This window comes from Rattus norvegicus, chromosome 3 (assembly GCF_036323735.1).
Source record: "Rattus norvegicus strain BN/NHsdMcwi chromosome 3, GRCr8, whole genome shotgun sequence".
In the NCBI taxonomy this organism is placed as follows: domain Eukaryota; kingdom Metazoa; phylum Chordata; class Mammalia; order Rodentia; family Muridae; genus Rattus; species Rattus norvegicus.
Window position 1 is genome coordinate 170,630,729 of NC_086021.1, and position 23,433 is coordinate 170,654,161.

General features: G+C 46.8%; 1 protein-coding gene across 18 annotated transcripts in view; it reads right to left on the reverse strand.

The window, feature by feature from the left end:
• The window catches only part of Ptprt (protein tyrosine phosphatase, receptor type, T), a 1,098,700-nt gene that overhangs the window by 21,736 nt on the left and 1,053,531 nt on the right, over nt 1-23,433 (reverse strand). For 10 of the 18 annotated variants that reach the window (XM_039105536.2, XM_063284208.1, XM_063284207.1 and 7 more), the window contains 7 exons: nt 21,408-21,467; nt 20,609-20,725; nt 17,467-17,621; nt 13,946-14,081; nt 10,570-10,719; nt 8,138-8,311; nt 3,538-3,669 (listed from right to left, as the gene is read on the reverse strand). In XM_039105536.2, the coding sequence (XP_038961464.1) occupies nt 3,538-3,669; nt 8,138-8,311; nt 10,570-10,719; nt 13,946-14,081; nt 17,467-17,621; nt 20,609-20,725; nt 21,408-21,467 (924 nt within the window). 18 annotated transcript variants of the gene reach the window in all.

Below are 23,433 nucleotides of genomic sequence, written 5' to 3' on the forward strand. Positions count from 1 at the left end.
AGAATTGGATCACAATTCTGATTAGTAGCTGCTTTGAAAAACAATAGTGTGGCTGCAGATGGCCCATTCAAAGGAGGAGCATATGATTTAGAGCCGATTTCCACAGCAGTACAAGGAAATGAAGACTTCTGGGAGCTCGCATCTTCTCCTTAGCAATATCTCCCTGCATCCCATCTGTAGCTTGACCAACCTCCAAGAGGCGTTCACAGTCAAACCACAGGATGAGCTGTTAGTTCTCTTGGCAGCAACTGAGAGCTGCTTAGGCCCTAAGCAGACCCATCCACCTTGCTGGCCTGGCCCACATGTAGGGCTGTCTTGGCAGAAGGATGCCAGCAGGCGGATGCTCATACCGCTTCAAAGGCCCGCCCCGCCAGGTGCCAAAGTCTGCCTTTCTGATGCTCATGCTTTATCGCTGTTTATTTTTGCAAGGCACCCAGCTGCTGTGGTGATATTTATATCAATAAGTGCTCTACTCATCTGCCAGTTTCAGGGGATGCTTGCCAGCTGTGTATAGCAGCCAATCTTGGGGTGCTTCTGAGCCTGATGTTTTTACATTCAGAAACTTGGTTTTCAAAGGCTGTGCCAACATCTGGGGCTAAAAGATCTATCATTCACCAAGGACTACTCTTTAAAAGAGTGAGCTAGAGTCAGCGACCTTGATATTATAGGTCCCAAAGTAAGCTTCTTCACAATTTTCATTCTGTTCCCAAGCTTCAATTGTAAAAAAAAAAAGGGGGGGTGGAGGGGTTAAAAAGAAAAGCAAACAGACCTTCATCTTTCTGCTGGGATTTGAACCCAGAGCTTCCCGGATGCTGGTCACTTGCATTAAGGAGTGCAAACAGGCTTTTATAGGTCCCCCCTCCTTTGCTTGCACTTTATAAAGGTGAGTTACCTTACTTATCCAAACAGTAGAGCAGGTGGTGATCACTGCTGATTCTAGAACTTTCTAGAAATCTCTTCTATGGAGAGTTACCTTATTTTCTGCTGTTATTTCTCTCCCCAACCCTTTGCCCTTTAGGCCCCCAATTTGATGTCATCCTTTGCTTCCTATCTTTAGCCAGCATGTTTTGTCTTCCTACATTTGGGATACATGTAGACTCTATACCATATTACTAGTCAGCTCAAGCCACCATCACCTGTGCCTGACCGTTCTTTTTGCCACTCCGTGTATTTTCTGCTTTTATTATGAGCAACCACTATCCTCTCCCTCCACCAAGAATCTACTCTCAACACAGAAGACAAAGAGATTCTTTTAAAAGTCAAATCACATCACTCTCCTGCCATGTGTGTCTGTGTCTCCCTATCCTTCACAGAGTGAAGTCCCAAGCTCTCCCCATGGTGACTAAGGTCACCCATGGCACAGAACCTGGACACACTCTTCCCTCTGCCCAAGACACTGTTCCCTGGGAGGGACATGTGGCTTGCTCTCTAGTCTCTTTCGACTCTGGGTTCACATATTCTCAAGTCCTTCCTTGACTACCCTAGTACATCTGCACCCCAACCCAGTTTTAAAATATTCACGTATGCTTCCTTGTCATCGTGTTTCAATATGTGGTTGAATTCCTTATAGAGCATTTGTTGTTTATGGTTAGTCTCTCCCCTTTAGAATAGAGAGAGCACGGGACCCAGGCGTATTCTCATTTCACCTTGTCTGTGTTGTTCGCCGATACATTCCAAGAACCTAGAATAGCTTCCAGCAAATAGCTGTAGCAGATGCTCAACAAATATGGGTTGTGTGACTAGAGGAAACCTCTTCTGGATACATCTCGTGGGCACATTCCAACACATACTCGTTTTACCCGACACCCCTGCTCTACTCCTGCCCATGCTGGCCCCTCCCACCTTCCTGCATTTCCATTTTGGCCAGGTGCTTCCTGGATGCCTGATCACCCAGACAAGCCACCTGCCACCATCTGTGACTCCTCGCCCACGTTCACATGCAGCTGTGCCCGGAGCTGTGTGGACGTCACACTGGAAATGATTTCACATCTAGCCCGAGTTCTCCTTCAAGCTGCTTCCACTGTTCAGATCTCCCTGCTTCAGTCTCTGAACGTAAGTCACACTTTCCTCCAGTCTCTGATCTCTGTGTCTGTTCTTTGGTCCTAGATTCCACTCCGTAACACAAGTTAGAAACCTTGGGACCATCCCCATGGATTGCAAAGGCTTTCTAGTTATGCTGGAGCCTCTGGGCTGGATACCACAAAGGGACTCAGGTAGCTGACTAGCCAAGAGCTGTGAGGAACAGATGAATGGCCAGCGTGGGTGGTGTTCTGGGTCCCCACCTCCTGCTTTAACATGCCCAGACCCTGGCTACTTACTTTTGCTTCATTCACTGGGTTCACATGAAATTTTCATTGATGGAAAGGATCCTATCACTTAACAAACAATACCCTGACTCTATCAGTGCTTTAGTTCAAGGCCTGGGCTCCTGAACCAGGAACCTCTCTGCTGACTGAGCCCTGCTGTCCTGTTCCAGCCTTACCTCATTCTTTCCCTCTAGATACAGCCCCGGTGTGTTGGAACCAAAACTGGCTACATACGAGCGTCTGTGTATCCGTCTGCCTTTCCTTTGCCTCCATCATTCTATATAGAAACCTTTCCCCAGCCATCCATCCTCTGTATGACCAGATCTCCCCTGCTCCCTTCAAGGTCCAAATCACCTTCCCGTTGTCTTTCCTCACCCTCTGGGTGGAATTAATTGCTCCCTGCTCTAGGTCAACATAGCACTTCATCGCTGACCTCTATTATAGCACAGCCACAAGAGCCAGGATAACTTGCCCATCTGTCTCTGTAGCAAGACTGGCAGCTCCTAGAAGGCTGAGACTATAGCTCAAGCCCATTTAGAAAAAAAAAATTATTCCCACCCAAGGCCAGTGCAAGGCCAGCACTCGCGCAAGAGTGCACCAAATGACTTTGGACTTCCTTCAAGGCACAGAAAAGATAGCGTGGCAAAAATTCTGAAAGGCCACCTTCATCTCCTCTACCTCAGAATAGCTGCCTCATCATGTAATGGCACTATCCAGACTGTGTCCCAGGAGAGTGTCCAGTGCCTTAGGTGTGGGGGACTATAGGCACATGATGGTGGGAGTTAAAAGACTCAGAGGGGCTAAGGCATAAAGTCAAGGCTTGGCTAGGTGGTCAGGGAGCAAAGATTCAGAACCAGGTTCTGCCAGCAGAGGCTACATGGCAAGGAGCCTTTGGCACTGGTGGTGTTCAGGGTTCTATGTGGGGTCTTGGTTTTCTGTTATGCATGAGTTAGTGTAAGGCTTTAACCAATATCTAAGGCTTAGACAGCAGGAACTTGTCTTCTGTGTGCTTAGAAAAAGCCCATAGTCAAGGGGACAAGTTTATGGGGTCATTGGTGAAGGATTCAGTGGGAGACTCTTTGACTCTGCAGGCAGCAGAAAGGGTATGCTCTGATAGTCACAGTTTGATGATGCCCACCAGTGGACCATCATAGAGTCTCCTTGCAAGTCTATAGCAGACCAATCGTGACCCACTGGGGCCCACCTTTCCCGGTCCCACAGCCCCTCCTACCTGAGCAGTGTCCATCTCATTCAGCATCACCACAGATGAACAATTATAATCAAACACCAGCCTCCAGAAGTCTGCCACAGTGTTGGGTAGAGGGTGCTGGGTGACCACAAAGGCGGCGGGCTGCTTGTGGCTCTGACAAAAGAATGACACAGGTTTAGTCAAATATATACCCATCAGTGATATTCTGATCATGATGAGGCCGGGATGGCTGCCAGAGGCCCCGAGCCTGCCAAACAGATTTCACACAGCACCTGCCTGCTCTGTTATCTCTCGGTGCCCTGGTGGCAAAGGGGACCTTCCCATAATGAACACATTCTCCTCCAAACTAAGACATTTCATTAGGAAAGTGTCACGAGGATGGGGATTATCGAAATAAATTATTTATGTCTCGGAGCTCAGCAGATCATCATTACAATATGAAATGAAAAATCCTGGATGCAGGTTTACTGTGCTGCTGGCCCAATACCTCTTGTCATATCAGGGACCCCACAAGTTCCTATGCCTATGATGTTGAGGAGGGGACCAGTGGACTCAGAGAGGCCTCATATTACAGGGATCACTTCTGTCTCTGGGATAGATTGAGAGCTGAGCTAGCTTGGCCAGAGGTGGCATTGTGTCTGTTAGCCACAAGAAGAGGCAGCCAGGCATCACAATCATGTGGACCTGACGTTCAAACCCAGTTTTGCCCCTTATAAGTTATGACTCACCCATGTGTTCATTCGTTCCAGCACCATTCACACATTTGTTTTTCATTCTTATTTTTGAATATCATTGTGGGGAGTCAGGCACTAAACATTGGTAAACCTAGATGGGTTCAAAGCTCTTTTTCTGGAAAATGTAATTTAAATCTAGAGGAATGGTTGTCATACAGTGTATGTGGTGTGTAAATTAAAGACAAAGAAAGAAACAAAACCAACACTTGGCGATTAGGGCGAAAGAGATGGCTCAGTGGTTGACAGCACTTGCTGCTCTTCCAGAGGTCCTGAAGTTGGCACCCAGTGTGCACATCAGGCAGCTCATAACTATTTGTACTGCAGTTCCAAGGGATCTAGAGGACCACACTCACGTATGCGAGCATACCCACTTGCAGGTAAGCACGCACTACACATAGTCAAAACTGATAAAAAAAAATCTTTTTAAAAAAGTAAGCAAGTTCACTGCAGGGTGGAAACATTCCCGACTTAGGTTTTCTTCCTCAGCATCAGCGACGTGCTTAGGTGACACTCACTAGACACAATCACACCCTGGCACTGGTAAATACATTAACGTCACACTAGAAACAATGACAAAACAGCATTAGTAAATACATGAATTTGCCCTTGTATTACAGACAAAGACGCTGAGGTTCTGAGGGTGGGGGGAGCCCAGTGTAAGCTTGGCAGTTTCATTTGGGCTCCGTGTGACATACTACTACAGGGGGAGACATTTGGAAAGATTGTATAGTGTCTCCGCTTCATTGGGAGCTTGTGAAATCTGAAAATAAGCCATCGCTCCAACACAGTATCAAGGTAGCTGGTCTAGGTGGGAATCAGAGCTGCTTTACTAGACTTACAAGTCAGAGGAAATGGGAAGATGGGGCAGAAACTTCCCCGAATGAATAGATTTCAAGGAGCCAATCACTGGGTGAGTAGGCGGGACTTCCGGATTGGAGAGAGGAAGAGGGGAAGAAGGAGAAAAGATAGGGCTTTTGGGAGAGTGTGGAGGCAAGATGTAGGTAGCAGGGGCTCCCAGTTCAGGGGACGGACCCACTGGGATCTGCTGCCCGAGGATTTATAACTTAGAAGAGCTTACAAACTAGGATGCTAGTTGCTGCGCCCAGCGATTGTGTTACCTGTTGATTCTAAACTAAGTTTTTGTGGTGTTTTCCTTCACACAGCGACTCAACTGGGTACCAGAGAGAAAGGTATGGTGGTAAAGCGTGAAGTGCACCCCGAGTAGCCGTGGGAATTTGGAAGTGTGGAGATGATGGCGTGGCAATGACCTGCCATGGGAACTTCGCGAGTCAGGGGGGAGAGATTTCAGAGCTCTCGGTCAGAGAGTTGAAAACAGGCCAGCCTGTCTGCCAGGCTGAGAACGGACCGGCCTGCCCGCCGGTGCCTTGCTGACCACAGCGTCCACTGCCTTTTAAATATTTCCTGCTACAGGAAGAGAAGAAGACTGAGACTCGGAAACAGCATGGCAAGGCCGTATAGACATGCTTATCATGTCTGCAGTAGGGATTCCTGTTTCCCAGGGCCTTCTATTGGCCAGTGGATGGTCTAACAAGGGGTATTGGGGGACAGACTCTTTAAATGTCTCAAAGCCTTCCAGCCCTTTCCAAATGTAAAAACTAATATCCAGACCAAGGCTATTGAGATGGCCCAGCAGTTAGGAGCAGTGGCTGCTTTCCCAAAGGACCTGAGTTCAATTCCCAGCACTCGCACAAGTTTCACAATTGTCTGTAACTCCAGTTCCAGAGAGCTGTAGGCACTAGGCACAGACACCCTTCTTCTGGCCTCTGCAGGCACCAGTTCATGGTACACAGACATAGAGTCAAGCAACACATCCACACACATAAAAGAAAATTACATTAAATTTAAAAACTCGTGCTTTCAAGACAGCAGGCATGGGGCATGGGTCTTTAGTGCCACCATCTCAAAGCCTGTTGTCTTAGAGCAAGTAACAAAAATACCCTGACCCTCAGTAGATCTCCAAAAAAATGGGGAGAATAATACTCTAGTGTGGGATGAGACAACTCAAGTCCGGAGCCCGACATGCAGAGAATGTTAGTTTTCTTTGCTTTCCCTGTCTCTGTGATAAATGCTCTATTAGGCCAGCACGCCTGACAAAGTCTTATCTGAAAATATGTTCGAGATCTGTGCTCCTGCCGGGTTTCAGGGATCAGCCAGCAATCCATTTCACGGATAACATCATCCTTTACCAAGGGAAACATTAAAAATTAACCCAGAGGACTTCATAGTTTTCTGCTAGAGGCAAAGCTGCTATGGTTACCAGATAATGCACAGAATGGGCTGGAATACAGATAAGGATTTTTTTTTAATATAAGAAAGGCAAAGGCCTCAGTGATGACTCACAAGAGAAATGCCCTGTGGACAAAGAGAAGACAATCAGAATCAGAGCTTGGTGTGAGGCGTTTGACTCCAGGCAGCATCTAAGTTGTAGAGCAGAGAGACAGACAGAAACAGATTCAGAGAGAGAAAGATAAACAGGCAGACACACACACACACACACACACACACACACACACACACAGAGAGAGAGAGAGAGAGAGAGAGAGAGAGAGAGAGAGAGAGCAAGAGCTAGCGCTTAGAAGGCCTTAAGCTATCACCAGAAGGCTTCCTCTTTGAGCAATTCCAGCTACTTAACATGATCCAGACGCCACTTTCCGCTTGTACACCCAGCCAGGAGAATCTGATCACCTGTGAGCTCAAGCCACAGCAGGCTTTTTGAGAGCTCAGTTGGGAATTGACCTTGAATTACCTCTATGTTTCCAAAGCCTAGAACACATGGGACAATCAGAGGTCGGAGAAGTAGTGGTCTTGAACCAGGAAGTGAATACTCCATTGTCTGTGAGTGAGATAGGGGAACTACTGCCTAGTCTGGATGAACATGACCTCAGAGTGAGGGAAAGCGAGGAGAGGAACTTGGGATTGCTCATCCCCAATCAGGCAATAGTGCACTTGGTCCTGAGCCTTAGAAGCTAAGACGCCCACATCTCATGGACCAAACAAATGGGAAGGGCAATAAATGAATTCTAAATGAGTAAATAAATAAATAAGTAGAAGCTAGGAGCTCTGGCTTTGCCATTAGCTCTCTGGAATACTCTTCCTCATTCTCTTAGACTCTCCTGCTGCAAAGTGCATGGGCGTGACTGGAATGCCTATAGTTCATACAGCTGCAAGCATCTGCAGACTCCGAAGGTGCAATTGTGATAACCAGAAAATACCCAAAGACACAGGGGCGAGGCATATGAGGCAGAGGCATGGGAACACTGGGGCAGAACATTTCCTTAATTTCAAATCACGGTAGGGGACAGTTCCCATCTGGGACATGCCACTGAGGAAGCAGTGGATGGCACCTTAGCAAATCGGGGACATGTCCCATTCCCCTTCTTTATTTTTCTATTACTTCTAATTCCAGCCCAGCAGTATTTACTGAGCATCTACTCTGCCTTTATCTTCCTCCTACATGGGATACTCCGGCAGGAACTCCAAGATGCTATACTACATCTTGTGTCCCAAGGTTCCAGACCAAGGCCTGGCATGAGGAACATGGCCAGAATTGAACTTCTGCCTGAGGGTCATTTTTGTGGGACATAGAAGCATGCAGGTTAGAACTGTGGACTTGAGCTGTTATAGGAATCTTTTTGTTTTTTTTCAGCTTCCGATCTGTTCCATCCACCTTTTTTCTTTAAGCCAAAGAGACAAAAGCACGCAATGTATCTGGGTTTGGACATGAGGCTTCAGGGGAACTATGTTCTCAGAGGCCACCTATTAGAATCAAGGTGGCCAGTTAGGCTCTGGGATTCAGCCATCTCCATCTTGGGAAAGAGCTTTCACTGCACTGGTTCCCAAGGGCTTCCCACCAGGGCTCAGCTTACATCCATCAGTGCTGCATTGATGTAGTTGCTGGATTCTCCATCTACTGAGATGAGGAAGGGTAGGCAGCGGTCCAGAGGCAGGACATCCATGCTCCGGTTCTTGTCATGGTTCCGGGGCAAGAGCCCAATGCTGCAGTCCTCAGGCCGCACCCGAGGTGTCACGATGTTGAGTGTCTGTGGGGTACAAAGGTGAGTAGAAGAGACTGCATCTAAGCAAAGGGAATCGATATCCCAGTTTATCTTAACTCGCCCGTCTCTACCCTCCCAAGCTTGGCTCTACCACCTCTTTCCCCAAACCCATGCTTCTCCCATGGCAGTGATATTCTGTTATATCCTGTTTGCTGCTATAGGACTTCTGGGCTAAGAGCATTTGCCAGGAACTTTGCGACACCTTCAAGATGCCAAGGCTGCGGGGGCAGTGTGCCCATACACAGGCTAAGCCACAGGCTTACAACACCTGCCAACCATTTGAGCTGTTGTTCAACCGAGCTCGCACAGCATTAAAGGAGGGCCAGCCAGAAGGGCATATGGTGGGGAATGGGTTAGAGACTCCCTGATGAATGTTAGATACCACTTAAAAGGCCCTGGAAGGAAGGAAGTGATTTACCAAAACTCTTCTCAGTGTTAACACGGAAGGACGATAGACAGATGCCAGGATGTGCTGCTCAGGGTGGATAAGGGACTTTGTGGGGCAAACTAGTAGGTCTACAAATGCAAGGCTTGTGCTCTGTAGAGTAAGTCTCACACAGTTAGTAACCAGATCTGTACCAGTCCGTCCTGGGCCACCTGGTCTGCTTACGCCTTTCTTTGACTGAGCTAGGTGTTTTCTGCTTCATGGGCCCTTGCTTCCAAGTAGCATACGTGGGAGTTACCACCGGCCAAGAATACTGGAGACTTTCTGCTAGCTTGCTTCTACACCAGAATGAGTTTCACTCTATTGTTAGAGATTTCAGGATAATGAAACTTATTGTAGGTAAGAAGTTTCTGGGAAATCAAAACTTACACCATTGGTTTCTGATGTGACATATGTTTATCGTTACGCTGACTACCAGTTTGTGTTGTGTAATTTTTTTTTCTGCTTATAAGCAAGTGCTTTTTGCTTGATTAAATGAGACTTGATCAGAATAGTGTCTTGTCTCCATTTCTCGTGCCTCTTGTCCCATCCATCCCACTCCCCCTCTCCAGGGTCTCCCTTGATGTTCCCATGGGCTGGGACACTTGTCAATAGACTAGATCCTATGTGTAATGTCCAGGCTCATGTGCTTTCCATTGCTATGACACTTGGCATGCTGTCCCTGCTCTGAGACAATAAAGATTACTTGTTTAATGGAATCCTAAAATATCAGCCTGACTGGAATAATATGAGCCTAGGATTTACTCCCTCCCTCCCACTGCCAAGACACAGCGTGGCCTTGGCGTGGGATGAAGGGCTGAACTCTAGCTTTTTACTCAGTGCTATGTCCAGGACACAGTCATTCATATTCAGGCCTCTCAGACCAAAGCTGCAGTTATGAACATCCTGGTCCCAAAGGTGTGGATCTGAAATGTCTGAGCCGTGCTCTAAGAGATGGTTTAAGGTTTAACATGCACACAGAGATCCTGTCAAATTGTAGGTTGTAATTTCGTAGGTTTGAGTGGGGCCCGGGAGTCTTCATTTCCAACAAGCTCCTGAGTCCATGCAATGGAATTTGTGGAGAAAACACGGAGGCTACAGTCCCTCCAGAGTCAAAGAAGCATGAAATTCACACCAGCTTATAAACTTCTGTCCATTCCACAACATCAACAAGAATTAACTGAGACCTCAGTTCAATAGCATAATCACAGCCGAAAAACAAATGTCAGCCACCATTGAGTGATTGGTTAATAGTTGCTAATGACTGTGCAATCTGATGGTGTGAAAAGCTTTCCACAGCTGCTGGGCGCTCTCAAGCGCGCGCACATAGACACACACGCACACACACATACACACACACACACTCACCAATCTCATCAAGAAAGGCTTACAATATGCATTTGAAATTGCCTGGATCATTGCTATAGGTTGCACACGCGCGCACACAGACACACACACACACACACACACACACACACACACACACACACATTTCCTTCTGCATCCCACCCCATATGCTGCTATCCCAGCTCCCAGTAGGGCATATGAGGAGATAGCCTCTGTGGGAGGTTATTAGGGATCAGTGTTCCTATGGGATAAAAAAAACAGACACACCATGTGAAACTGTAAGGAAACAGCCACTCACAAACCACAGTCATGTCTGAGCTCTCCCCAGATACTAGATTGGCTGGTAGCTTGCTCTTGGGCTTCAGTGCTTTCAGAGATGTGAAAAGGAAAATCTGCTGTGTAAGTCACCCAGGCTGTGGGAATTTCAGACAACTCAGAGCAACATGTCCCTGAACATCAGCTTTGTCCATACCTGAAACTCATCTTTGATCTGGCTGGAGTTGGTCTGCGGGTCCAGCCTGCTGATGTTGTAGTAGAGAGAGCGGAACTCGCACACGGGGATGGCCGTGTTGCCGCAGAGGCATGCTTCCAGGATGGCATCATGCACAAACACGTACTGTTCCTGCAAGGTCAATGGGGAGGGAAAGAGGGCTCCAATGAGAACAGCTCCCTGTGAGCATTTGTCCACGCTGAATGAATCCTGCAGCAGCAAAGAAAGACATGATTTATACCGCAGAATCCTTAGTTTGTATCCTCTCACCCGAAGGTCTAAGCTGCCAGTGTTTTCAGTGATTGAGCTGCGCAGTGTGTTTTCCCTCACATAGGATGGGACAGCAGAGTCACTGATAAGGGTGAGAAATGTGAGCACATGCCACCACAGGTGCTCCACGGGTTCCGCCCACATTGTCAGCTCTCACCCTGAAGCCCAGACACCCTGCTCTTCTCTGCCCGGGGCTTTCTTCCTACTTCCCGGAGTGCACTTAGGCTCATGCTTAGGGAAAACAAGACAGAGTTGGGGCTAAAACCCCAAGGTTCCCCTCTTCATCTGTGGGACAGTTTAGAGAAACATGGTCCACACTGTCTCTTAGGGGTTGCCAGCAGGATTGGATTCCAGATGTTACAGCACAATAAACTATACTTAGCTTATTTCTGTCCCCTCCCACTTGACACTCAACCACCAGAGTGTCTTAGGTTTGCCTCCAAAGAGACAGCCTGCGCTGAAAGCTGTGTCTCAGGTTCTGATCCTAAAATGTGTGCTCCTCTTCTCCATTCTGCTTCTCGGGACCCACTGTTCTCTTCTGATGAAATTCCTCTCCTTTCCTATATCTTCATGTTTTCTTCTTTCCAGAAAGAGTTTTTTTAAATCTATTAAGCATAATGTTTATTATCAATTCTAGGTCTTTAGGTTATTTTGGGGGGACTTTTTTTGACAAAAATTTGACCCCTTTACCATAATGTATCATGATGCATTTATATTTAAATATTTCCCTGCCTGACAGTGAGGACCATATTTTTTGACTCTACTCAAAGCAACTGCCTTCTGTAGGCATGGTATTGAGCAGACAGCACAGTCATCTTGGCTCTAGGGAGATAGGCCTGAGAATTGGCCCATGGGCTCTCTCGGAGCCTGCAATAGATTCCAGCATGATAAAAATTTAAGTGAGCATCTTCAGGGACTGCTGTACCTAAAGCCATGGGTATGTCCCTTTGCAAGGTTGATACCAGTGCAGCTTCCATGGGTTCTGGAGCTGCTAGGATAGCTACAGCCTTAACGAGAACCAAAAGGTTCACTTGTGCAGAACAACAGCCTAAGGCATGCAGGAGTGGGATAAACAGAAAACTTGATTAACAAGAGAGAGAGGGCTTCAGGACAAAGAGCATGGGGCTTAGGTTTTTTTTTTTTTTTTTTTTTTTTTTTTTTTTTTTTTTTTTATTAACTTGAGTATTTCTTATATACATTTCGAGTGTTATTCCCTTTCCCGGTTTCCGGGCAAACATCCCCCTCCCCCCTCCCCTTCCTTATGGGTGTTCCCCTCCCAACCCTCCCACCATTGCCGCCCTCCCCCCATAGACTAGTTCACTGGGGGTTCAGTCTTAGCAGGACCCAGGGCTTCCCCTTCCACTGGTGCTCTTACTAGGATATTCATTGCTACCTATGGGGTCAGAGTCCAGGGTCAGTCCATGTATAGTCTTTAGGTAGTGGCTTAGTCCCTGGAAGCTCTGGTTGCTTGGCATTGTTGTACTTTTGGGGTCTCGAGCCCCTTCAAGCTCTTCCAGTTCTTTCTCTGATTCCTTCAATAGGGGACCTATTCTCAGTTCAGTGGTTTGCTGCTGGCATTCGCCTCTGTATTTGCTGTATTCTGGCTGTGTCTCTCAGGAGCGATCTACATCCGGCTCCTGTCGGTCTGCACTTCTTTGCTTCATCCATCTAGTCCAATTGGGTGGCTGTATATGTATGGGCCAAATGTGGGGCAGGCTCTGAATGGGTGTTCCTTCAGTCTCTGTTTTAATCTTTGCCTCTCCCTTCCCTGCCAAGGGTATTCTTTTTCCTCATTTAAAGAAGGAGTGAAGCATTCACATTTTGATCATCCGTCTTGAGTTTCGTTTGTTCTAGGGATCTAGGGTAATTCAAGCATTTGGGCTAATAGCCACTTATCAATGAGTGCATACCATGTATGTCTTTCTGTGATTGGGTTAGTTCACTAAGGATGATATTTTCCAGTTCCAACCATTTGCCTACGAATTTCATAAACTCGTTGTTTTTGATAGCTGAGTAGTATTCCATTGTGTAGATGTACCACATTTTCTGTATCCATTCCTCTGTTGAAGGGCATCTGGGTTCTTTCCATTTTCTGGCTATTATAAATAAGGCTGCGATGAACATAGTGGAGCACGTGTCTCTTTTATATGTTGAGGCATCTTTTGGGTATATGGGGCTTAGGTTTTAAGGGAAGTCTTAGGTACATAATTTCTCAATGTCCTATTCCATGATTGTATGGGGATGTGAGCAGGAGATAAATCATGGGCTGTGAAGAACAGGGAAGATAATCTAGATACAAAGAATGAACACTGCTTGGTAGACTGTAGGTAACAATTCAGAGTCTTAGTTGTGTTATCCTCAGGCACTGGGCTGTCCAGCTAGACAGAAGGAAGCCTGGGCATCTGCCTTTCCTTGAAGGCAAGGCTTATATATGTCTCTCTAGGATGCCCCAGCCTTTAGCTCAAGCCAGTGTTCTCAAGAACTTTGGGCTGGAGAGATGGCTCAGTAGTTAAGAGAACTTGCTGCTCTTGCAGAAGACCAGGCTTTGGGTCCCAGCACCTACGTGGCAGTTCATAAGCATGGTACCTCCAGCTGTAGGAGACCCAGAGGGACCTTCTGACCTCTATGAGCACCAGGAACACTTACATACATGCAGACAAAACACACAGACATGTACAATGAAATAAATAAATGTTAAGAAATCACTATGCTGGTTAAGCCATTTCTATTAAGGTCTGTCTGAGTGCTGGGCACAAAGCAGGCATTCTATAAGTATCAATACTACCTGTCCCCCTCCATTCCTTCATCCAAGGCTCAAACATAATCTCTAACAATTGTCATTTAGTCTTACTTGGATTACTGGAGAGACAGAGAATTCACTAGTCAATGCTTCTAGAAGATCCTGTACCATAGAGTCCCAGCATTATTCTGGACATCTTACCATAGCGAGCTATATAGGCACCCTGATCCGATAGCTGTACAGGCTATCTCTTTCTGCAGGACTTTTCCATAATGATCTTCTGTCCTACCATGCTTCTCCTTGGTCAAAATTTTAGGTAACCAGCTGTCTCAGTGCCTCAGGACTAACCTCTGTCTGCACCAGGTTGACCCTCTGTGCCCGGAGTTCACGCACACAGTTGAAGATGTCCACAACCCCTTCATTCTCAGCCATGTCGAGCATGGTATCAATGGCAATGAAGCAGCCAGTCCTCCCGGCTCCAGCACTGGAAGAGAGGTTAGGTGTGTGTTAGGGATCTTGGGATGGCATGGATTATGGTGATGAGATCCCTACCATTTAGCCCTATCTCAAAAGCCTTGCTGAAAGGCAGTGTGTTGCAGAAGTAACAACTTCTGGGACCCCAACATTCCTGTGCTTTGGTGAACATGTGACCAAGTTTTCCTTTATTAGATTGGAGAGTAATGCTTACGATCAGAGGATTACGTTTTCAGGATTTATTTTGTTGTACATGTATAGCAAATGCTTATGGAGTGCTCACAAAGCAACACATTGTTGTACAAGTGCTTTACAAATTTGATTTTAGACTTCCCTAGGAGGTGATAGGCAAGTTTCGTATCCTATTTCATTGGTAAGAAACTGAGGCATAGAGGACTTATAGCCTGAGGTCATAGAGTTGGCAAATGGGCGAGCTGAGAGTTCTCCCAGGCAGTCTAGCGAGAATTTCTACTACCTTTCCTAATATGATGTGTGGTGTGCCTGGCATACTGGTGCCTTCCTAGTAAACATATCTTACCCCCTCTTTCTTTTGTCCTCCCTTCTCCTCCTCTTCCTCCTCCTCTTCCTCCTCCTCCTCTTCTTCCTCCTCTTCCTCCTCCTCCTTCCTTCTCTCTCTCTTTCTCTCTCTCTTTCCCACCCTCCCTTCCTCCCTCCCTTCCCTCTTCCCTTCCCCCCTTCCTTCCCCCCTCCCTCTCCTTGTAAGCAAATGAGTTGGTGGATGGAAGGAAGCAAGAAGAGAAGAGGTGAGGTGTTACAGAGAGTGTGATACCCAGAGACCAGAGAGCTCTGAGTTTTGACAAAGGAGGAGAGTAGATCAGGAGTTTCCTATTCAAGGCCCTGCAGTTGACCCATTTGTGATGGCTTCTTCAGGGTAATGACTCAGGCACATCATCAAACTGGAGCACCTGACAGCCTTGAGACCCTCATCAAGCACCAGGTTCCCTGACAGAGAATCAGTTTCTCCTTACTGGCAAGCTTTAACAGGAGAATCTCAGACAAGGCACAGAACAGCAAGGGGATTTCACAAAACCCCTTGGAACACAACAGATCTTCTCATATTACCTCTGGGCTCTAAAACGATGGGGTGAAATCACAGAACACTAGCTTGTACTGTGTGCACAGTCTGTGACAGAAGCCCACACTGATGGTGCTTTCACACTTTACTTACCCTGTGGAAACAAGTGCCTTTGTCTAACAGTGTGGGGATCAGTGAGATGCTAAAGCAACACTGACTATGAAGCAAGGGCCAGCTGTGGTCTGGATCAATGGTGGTGTGGAAACCAAACCCTTAGAAGAAGTCCTGCTTCATGATCAGTCATTATGGTTCGAACTGAGTGCAGTCTGACTTACTCTTGCCTCAAAATACCTGTCCCCGTGCAACTCCCTTCAAACAAATTGAACAGAACTGGCACTGGAGCTTGGGAAGGGATAGATAAATAGACAGACAGACAGATAGACAGACAGACAGATAGAGATATGTAGATAGGTAGTCAGTCACTCATCTGTTTCTCAAAGCCTCATCCTCAACCTATGTCATGGGAATGAACTGGTCGATGTCACTGGTTTTGAATCTTGCTTGAGTATCAGTGAATAAGGTATCTGGTATCAGTGAGCTTCAGCTCCTGCCTCCTGGGAGAAGTTTGAAAAGTCTGAGCTCTGTGTGTGTGTGTGTGTGTGTGTGTGTGTGTGTGTGTGTGTTGTTTTTTGTTTGTTTTTCTAGAATAAACTAGTAGTTAAACACATGGTATTTGAGATCTTGAGATTAAATCTTGGCCCTGTTATTTACTAGCTGCGTGACCTTGGGCAAATGACTTCATTTCTTTGGGCTTCACTATTCTCACTCATAGGATGAAACAGGCCATATACCTCTTAGCATTAATAGTACAACATATGTAAATTGCATTAAATGACATTTTAGAAGCATAATGCATGTAAATTGCTTACTTTTGTGCCTGGCTACTTATACTCCACGGATATTTATCGAGCATCCACCGTGCCCTGGATGACACGATTAAGAGTAGGGATAGGCAGATTAGTAAAAGACACTTACTGTCCTAAAGTATTTGCTATGCTTTGTCTGGGGTGTTGGATGATGGTAAGAGTCTGGGAGAGTGGTTTGGAATCCTTTCAAGTACTTAGCGCGCATTAGCCGGACCATAACAGCCCAAGGAGAAGGTACCAACTCTGCTTAGACACTTCACAGTGACTTGCTATGGAGATGAAGGCACAGGCCACCACACCCAGGACGGTGAGTGGCCAAGGGTCTCCTGACTATTTGCCATTGTCTCCCTCCCCCTCTGCCTCCTGGTGTCTGGCTGTTGTTGTGCAATAGACACCAAGCTTAGACGCTCACGGACCTTTTGCTCTTTGCAACGAGAGGGGCAGAGCCAAATGCTCACGGCATGGAGGTTTCAGCTAAACCCTCAGTGTTTAGCTGTGAAGTGTGGTTGCTTTTGTACCTACTGCTGTGGGGAGCACAGAAGCGTGCTATGTCACAGAAGCGTGCTATGTGAGGAGGGAACGGCTCGAAGACGATCACAGAGTCTCCTCTGGCCCCTTAAGGGACACAGACATTGGCAGGAAGGATGAGATGGCTGAATCATACGAGGTGTAAAGGCGATGTGCTGAGCCCAAGGTCAGATGGAAACAGCGGGGTATTGGGAAGGAGGGGGATACAGACTCTGTGGCCTTCAGGTCTGGACATCTACCTCCTTCTAATTCCAAATGCCCTTGACACAATACTTCATCTCCATTTAGGAGGATCCAGTGCCACTTACGCTCAAAGTGACTTTCTAGGTCACAGCTAAAAATTTCCCGTCTTAGTAATAAGGGGAACCTGATGCTGGCTACTTGCTCTCTATTAAGGACCCTGCAGGCCTGCAACTGATTTTAAAAATAATAGGAATGAGGAGACACATGCTTATCCCAGGGTATCCCATGTCAAGTGGCTGCCGGGAAGTTCGAGAGAAGATGTTAACAATACCAGCTTTGACATTTCCCAGCTCTCTCTAGCATCTCTGTGCCTCAGTTTCTCTATCTGTAAAGTGATAAGAATATCGCTCGCTCATCTATCAAGCTTGGATACAAAGTGAAATAATACAGGCAGGTATACATGGCAGGCATATCAGGTGCTACTAAGCCCTGTCGTGTCCCTTGGGGTAAGAACCATAGCAGTAACTTAACCAATACTGCTGTTTGTTGTTGGCCCTCAGGGTCCAGGTCTCCTCAGAAGGTGGCAAGACTCTGGGCCCTAGGCGGAGGAGTTTTAAAGCTAAAAAACCAAGGCCCTGGGACAAGATAGTATCACCCTCACCCAGAGAGCAAACCCACAGAGGTCTTGTTGATTATGAAATGGGGATGGAGGTTTGACTCACCTGCAGTGGACCACTATGGGCCCGGCTTCTGGGGGGTTGAGGAACTTGACCTGGCGGACAAAGCCCAGAAGGCCAGTGGCATAGCAGGGAACACCATGGTCAGGCCAGCTGGTGAAGTGGAAGAGGCGGAGCTCCCGGATCTCATGGTAGCCTTTCTGAGGAGAGAACGGGCCTCTGTTCTTCCCCCTGCTTTTACTCCCCCACTATGGTGCCGGGGCAGGGGAGTGAGGCTCTTGCTGGGCGAATGGGTGTTAACTCCCAGGAACTCTACTCAGTTACTTTTGGAAAATATGAAACCAGTAATTTCTTGAAGACTGTCTTAAAGATGAATTAACTTATTATTTTTTTAAAAATTTTTATGTGTATGAGTGTTAGCTTGCATGTCTTCAGCAGACATTCAGAGCATTTCCTAGCTGGAGCTAGGGAACATCTATTTCATTTTTCATCTCAAGTTAGGTAATACTTACCAAGGGCCATCTTTTCCTGGATGTGTGCTAGGCCCTTTGAAGAGGTGATTTAAGCCACAGTTGCTGCCCCTGGGACAGCTCATGACCTCACTGATTAAGGAAGACTTCTATATGGATAGATCTACCAGGGCAGTGGTTCTCAAGCTTCCTAATGCTGCAACCCTTTAACACAGTTCCTCATGTTAGGGTGACCTTCAACCATAAGGTTATTTTCACTGCTACTTCATAATTGTAATTTTACTACTGCTATAAATCTTGGTGTAAATATCTGATATTTCTGATGCTATTACACGGGTTGAGAACTACTGTACTAAAGTATACAAAGGAATTATCTAACATGATTGGAGAAGAGGAGAAATCAGGGAAGTCTTCTTAGAAGAGGCATCCTTGACTAAGGTCTGGGAACACAATACTAAAAATAAAAGCTGGCGTTTTCTAAGTACCGGTGGTGTCCCAGTCACTCCTTTGCCCACACCCATGCATTTATTAATTTAATCCTCAGATCAAGCACATTATCATTATCTCCATGTTATAGACAAGGGAAGTGAAGCTAAACAAGGTTCAGAATGTGTCAAACAGTAAGAGGACAGTTTGCTCACTGACCATGAGGCTCCACTGCCTGAACACCTCATTATTATGAAGCTGATGTGTATATGACTTTCCCTACCTCCCTGAGGACACCAAGGGCAGCATGCATGGGATCCTGATGACAGGCTGGAGAGAGCATTGTGCACAGTCACAAAGAAGCCAAGTCAGGGCTGGAGGGATGTGGAAGAGAGCCATGACAGGATTGGAACGTGGGGGATGGGAGTGCTGAAGTCTGAAGGCCTGGAATTCCACTCAAAGCCCTGACTATCTCAAGGGCCCCAGGGTATCAAGGCCTCAAATTGTTGTTCTATCTATTGGATAATAGATTCAGGGTATGTGTTGGTGTCCATCCAATCTCGGTTCTTGGGTTGTCGTACCACCTTCAGCTACTGTGAGTCTTGTTTGGAGACAGCTCATGATCCCCTTTTCAGACAGCCCTCAGTTGGACCTGCATCACATCCCTGGGTTGACTGGGAATAGCTAATCTTCTCCATCGGATACAGGGAACAACTGGCTTTGTTAATGGTCCAGTGCCTAGAATGGAGGGCTTACCCAGGATGTGGCTCTCCAGTGCTAAACCCAGCCTGTTTTGGAAAAGACAGAATGACTGGTACCCTCATAGGAGCCCAGGAAGCCCTATGCCTGCAGAGAAATTCCTGCTACAAGACCCTGTGGAGTCAGGCTGGTGCAGCATGCCTACTAAGCTCTTTCCTCTCTCAGCCCTTCTCCTACAGTGATCTCTCCACACACCATTCATTCGAATTCCTATTGATTTCGACGTTGCTTTCAGGAAGTCCAAACTAAGATTGAGCAAGATGAGAGCAGAAAAAGGCTAGGAGGAAGGGGACAAAAGCCGGATTGAATCAGGGAAATAGGAGGAGAGGCAGAACAGCTCCAACACTGGACTGTGCCCTCCCGACCTGCATTTTGCTGTCACTGGTTGACTTGTACTTAGGGACAGTTTTACTTGCTATTCCTGGGTTTCAGGCAGGAACTAATGTTGTGCTAAAGCTTTTGATAGAGTTTGCTGATGTCCAGACTCATGGAGAAGCCGATAGTGTTAATCCTCAGAGATTTATGAGGTCTTATAAGGGAAAGTCCCTATAGGCAATGTTTTCCTTTAGGATTGTTTAAGGGAGGAAAAATAAACCCCACGAATGAAGAAAAGACCCTACTTCTTCAGCATGCCTTGCAGGCTGTAATTCCTCCCTATTGGGGTCTGGGCTAGGAGATATGCGGTGATACACAGCATCTGTTAACATTAACTGGAGACTCATTGGTGCCCATTCAGACCTCTTCCTGGGGCCTTGACTTCACAGCATTGGTGGTTGGTGCCTCCCAGTTGTCTCCTTTCCTGGGGATATAGCCTTAAAGGGGCAAGAGCTGACCCACCCTAGATGTTAGCCCCAGTAGCATGACCATGATCAGTAGGAGCACACAGGTATAGACCAGCATCTCTCAACTTAGACACTCTTGGATGTGACATATGACTGGATAAGTCCTTATCCTGTGTGTTGTGGATTATTTAACAGCACTACTGGTCACCACCCACTAGATGTCAGTAACAAAATGCCCCCTTTCAAGTTATAGTGTTCCCACATGTCCAGATGGTGACAGATACCAACCAGAAGACCAACTTACCCCTGGTTGAGATCAGTCCTAGACTGGATTCCCAGTCTGAGTATGCTGGCGTCTTTTTGCCCTCCACATTACATGTCTTTGACCCTTCGCCAAGGACATACCGTTCCTTCCACCCTTCCCTCAACTGGATCCTTCTTAGTCCCAGTTCTCTCTCTGCATTACTTTGGCTCTAGGGCTATGTAGTGGGGTACATTTACATTTCTCGTGTCCCTGTATATTTTTGCATCTGTCCTTTGGTACCATATAGCTTTCATCAGAATGTATCATATCCTTAGTCCATTGCTTTGTCGAAGTCTGTCTCTCTAGTTGAGGAATCCATTGTGAAGTCTGTTCTGCTGACTGTTGTATCACGTCAGTTGGGCACACATCAGAGCCTTGCACCATTTGAATGAATAGGCCAACCAATTGCCTTAGAAGAGGGACTTCCCTTGGGAAGGGGAACTTACCTTCTGGACTGTGAAGGTACGGATGACGTATTCTGCCAGGGGCTCTGTTTCTATTAGGGTGACTTTAATGTCTCCATAGACCTCTGTGTCATCTGGCCAGTATCGGACACACTTCACCTGTGGCCGAGTAAAAGACAGGGAGAGGATAGGGAGGAGATAAATCAACAGAGCGCCGAGGATGAGAAGCCACCTCCTTTGGTTTTCCCATCCAAATAAACCCAAGGGTGACTTGGAAGGCATTTCAGCCCACGGGGCACTCAGTGGTCAGGGATCAGCAAATTGTGCAGGGCCTAACTCACTGTCAGAGTCATTGGGGCCATTATAATAATAGCACCATCTTCTCTTACAGCTCCTTGTGATTTTCCGGTGCCTTGCTATACTAAGCCATCAGAAAGAACTAGGTAAGATGGGAGGTTTATCATCTCCACTTAGCAGACGAATAATAATACTGGAGATTGGTGACTCATTCATTTCCTGCTGTGCCAGCATGGAGCCATAGAGTATTATCATCCGAGCAAGGTTGAGAAATTCAGGTGGGAAACAGCAAGGTTGGGGAGAAGCAGAGCGATTAGGAGAGGGTCCTTATAAAGACGTGGTCCCTGGGGGCTGGAAGGAGAAAGGCTCTTAGTTGGGCAAAAGACAGACAATCCTGAGCTCAAAGGGAAGATGTACCACTACTGTCTGCCCCAGCGGTAGGTATCTATGCTAATGGCAAGCCATTCCCATGTTTGACTCTTAAGTTCCACAGAGAGAAAAAGAAATCATAGTTTCCCCGTTAAAATAACAAAAGCGTTATTACCATTCCGGGGGACGCAGCACGGCCTAGCGTGGCAGTTCCCACAGTGTGTTCCGCTGGGTGCTAATAGGTGTTAGGTAAACAAAACAAAAATAAAACAAAACAAAACAAAACAAAAAAACAAAAAACAAGAAACAAAACAAAACAAAAAGAGGTTTTTGTGGTCAAATGAGTTTGGGAAATGCTGTTTCAACAAAGTTAAACAAGCTGCTTTGGTAAAAGATGACTCGGTTCCTCAAAAGTGCTAATGTCATTAATAAGTATCTTAGGACTCTCCAACGGGGGCAGAGGACACAGCATTTCCCAAGCGTATTTAACCATGGAACTCTCTGCTCGCTTGTCATCCTGTAGACTAGCACCCCTGGAAACCCACTTAGGGGAACACTTGAGTGCACAACAGGGTCTGGAGGCAAAGAGACATTGCTTGACTCTGAGACCGTGGAGCTAAGTACCTTCTAGAAGGAGCCTCCGACTCCTACAGCTAAGGAGAGCGGATACTTATCTAGCATTGCCCATTAAATGTTCTATGACTTATTTGCGTGAGTGGTGTTAATTATATGTCACCACAACCTTAGAAGATATGTTCCCCCGCATTCTACAGGTGAGGATTTAAACATGGGGAAGCCGAGAAATTGTTCAAAGTCAACAGCTGGCAAGGAACGGAGTGAAGAGCAGACCCAGCCTGTCTGACTCATAATCAGGAACACTGCCTTGTGCGACTGCTGTGCCATAAATATAATGGTGTGTGTGTGTGTGTGTGTGTGTGCGTGCGTGCGTGCGTGCGTGTGTGTGTGTGTGTGTGTGCGTGTGTGTGTGTGTGCGTGCGTGCGTGCGTGCGTGCGTGCGTGTGTGTGTGTGTGTGTGTGTGTGTGTGTGTGTGTGTGTTGGCCACCAGCTGGAGTTTCATTATGAAACTTCTCTTTCTCACAAGTAGCCCACTTTCCACTCACAGTCCAGCATCAGGAGAATTCATTTCAAAATGTGGAATGTGCGCCAGGCTGGAATGCTCAAATTCTGGGCAGCTGCTGTTACTCCCTGGAGTTACAGCCCAAGGCTTATTCCCTGGAGAAGCATCTGAACAGTGGCGGATAGTCTGAACAGTGGGGGACAATCTGAACAGTGAGGGACAGTCTGGACAGTGAGGGACAGTCTGAACAGTGAGGGATAGTCTGAACAGTGGGAGACATTATGAATAGTGGGGGACAGTCTGAAGAGTGGAGAACAGTATGGACAGTGGGGGACAGTATGGACAGTGAGGGACAGTATGGACAGTGGGGGACAGTCTGGACAGTGAGGGACAGTATGGACAGTGGGGAACAGTCTGAACAGTGGGGGACAGTCTGAATAGAGGGGGACAGTCTGAACAGTGGAGGACAGTCTGAACGGTGGGGAATAGGCTGGACAGTGGGGGACAGTCTGAATAGAGGGGGACAGTCTGAACAGTGGAGGACAGTCTGAACGGTGGGGAATAGGCTGGACAGTGGGGGACAGTCTGAATAGTGGGGGACAGTCTGAACAGTGAGGGACAGTCTGAACAGCGGGGGACAGTCTGAACAGTGGGGGACTTTTACCCTGATTACAAGTACTAAAATAAGCAGGTTACAAGTATTAATATAAGAGTCAAGAACGTGATTGTAGTGACTGTTTTAAGTATGGGCCTTTTTCCACCTATGCCTCATCTGTAAAACTGGGGAATAGGTCAGATGGTGAATGTTCAAGGACACAGACTCATTTAGCCCTGACCCACAATTAGCAATGAGATATCCACACCCTTTCAAAACAGTATGACCAAATGGATAGTTTCTTCTTTCCCACCACTGCAGCCAGCACACTTTATCCTAATAGATTATCATAAAAACTTACCTGTCCACTATTGATGTAGTTTGTATACATTATGGGAGCCCTTTGAGTCTAGATACTTGTACATCAGCCTTTCAACTGTGCAGCCCGCCCGTCCACCCACATGCCATGGTTAATCGAAGGAACAGAAGCAAAGCTGGAAATAACAGTCCCTTTCCCAAGCCCTTGC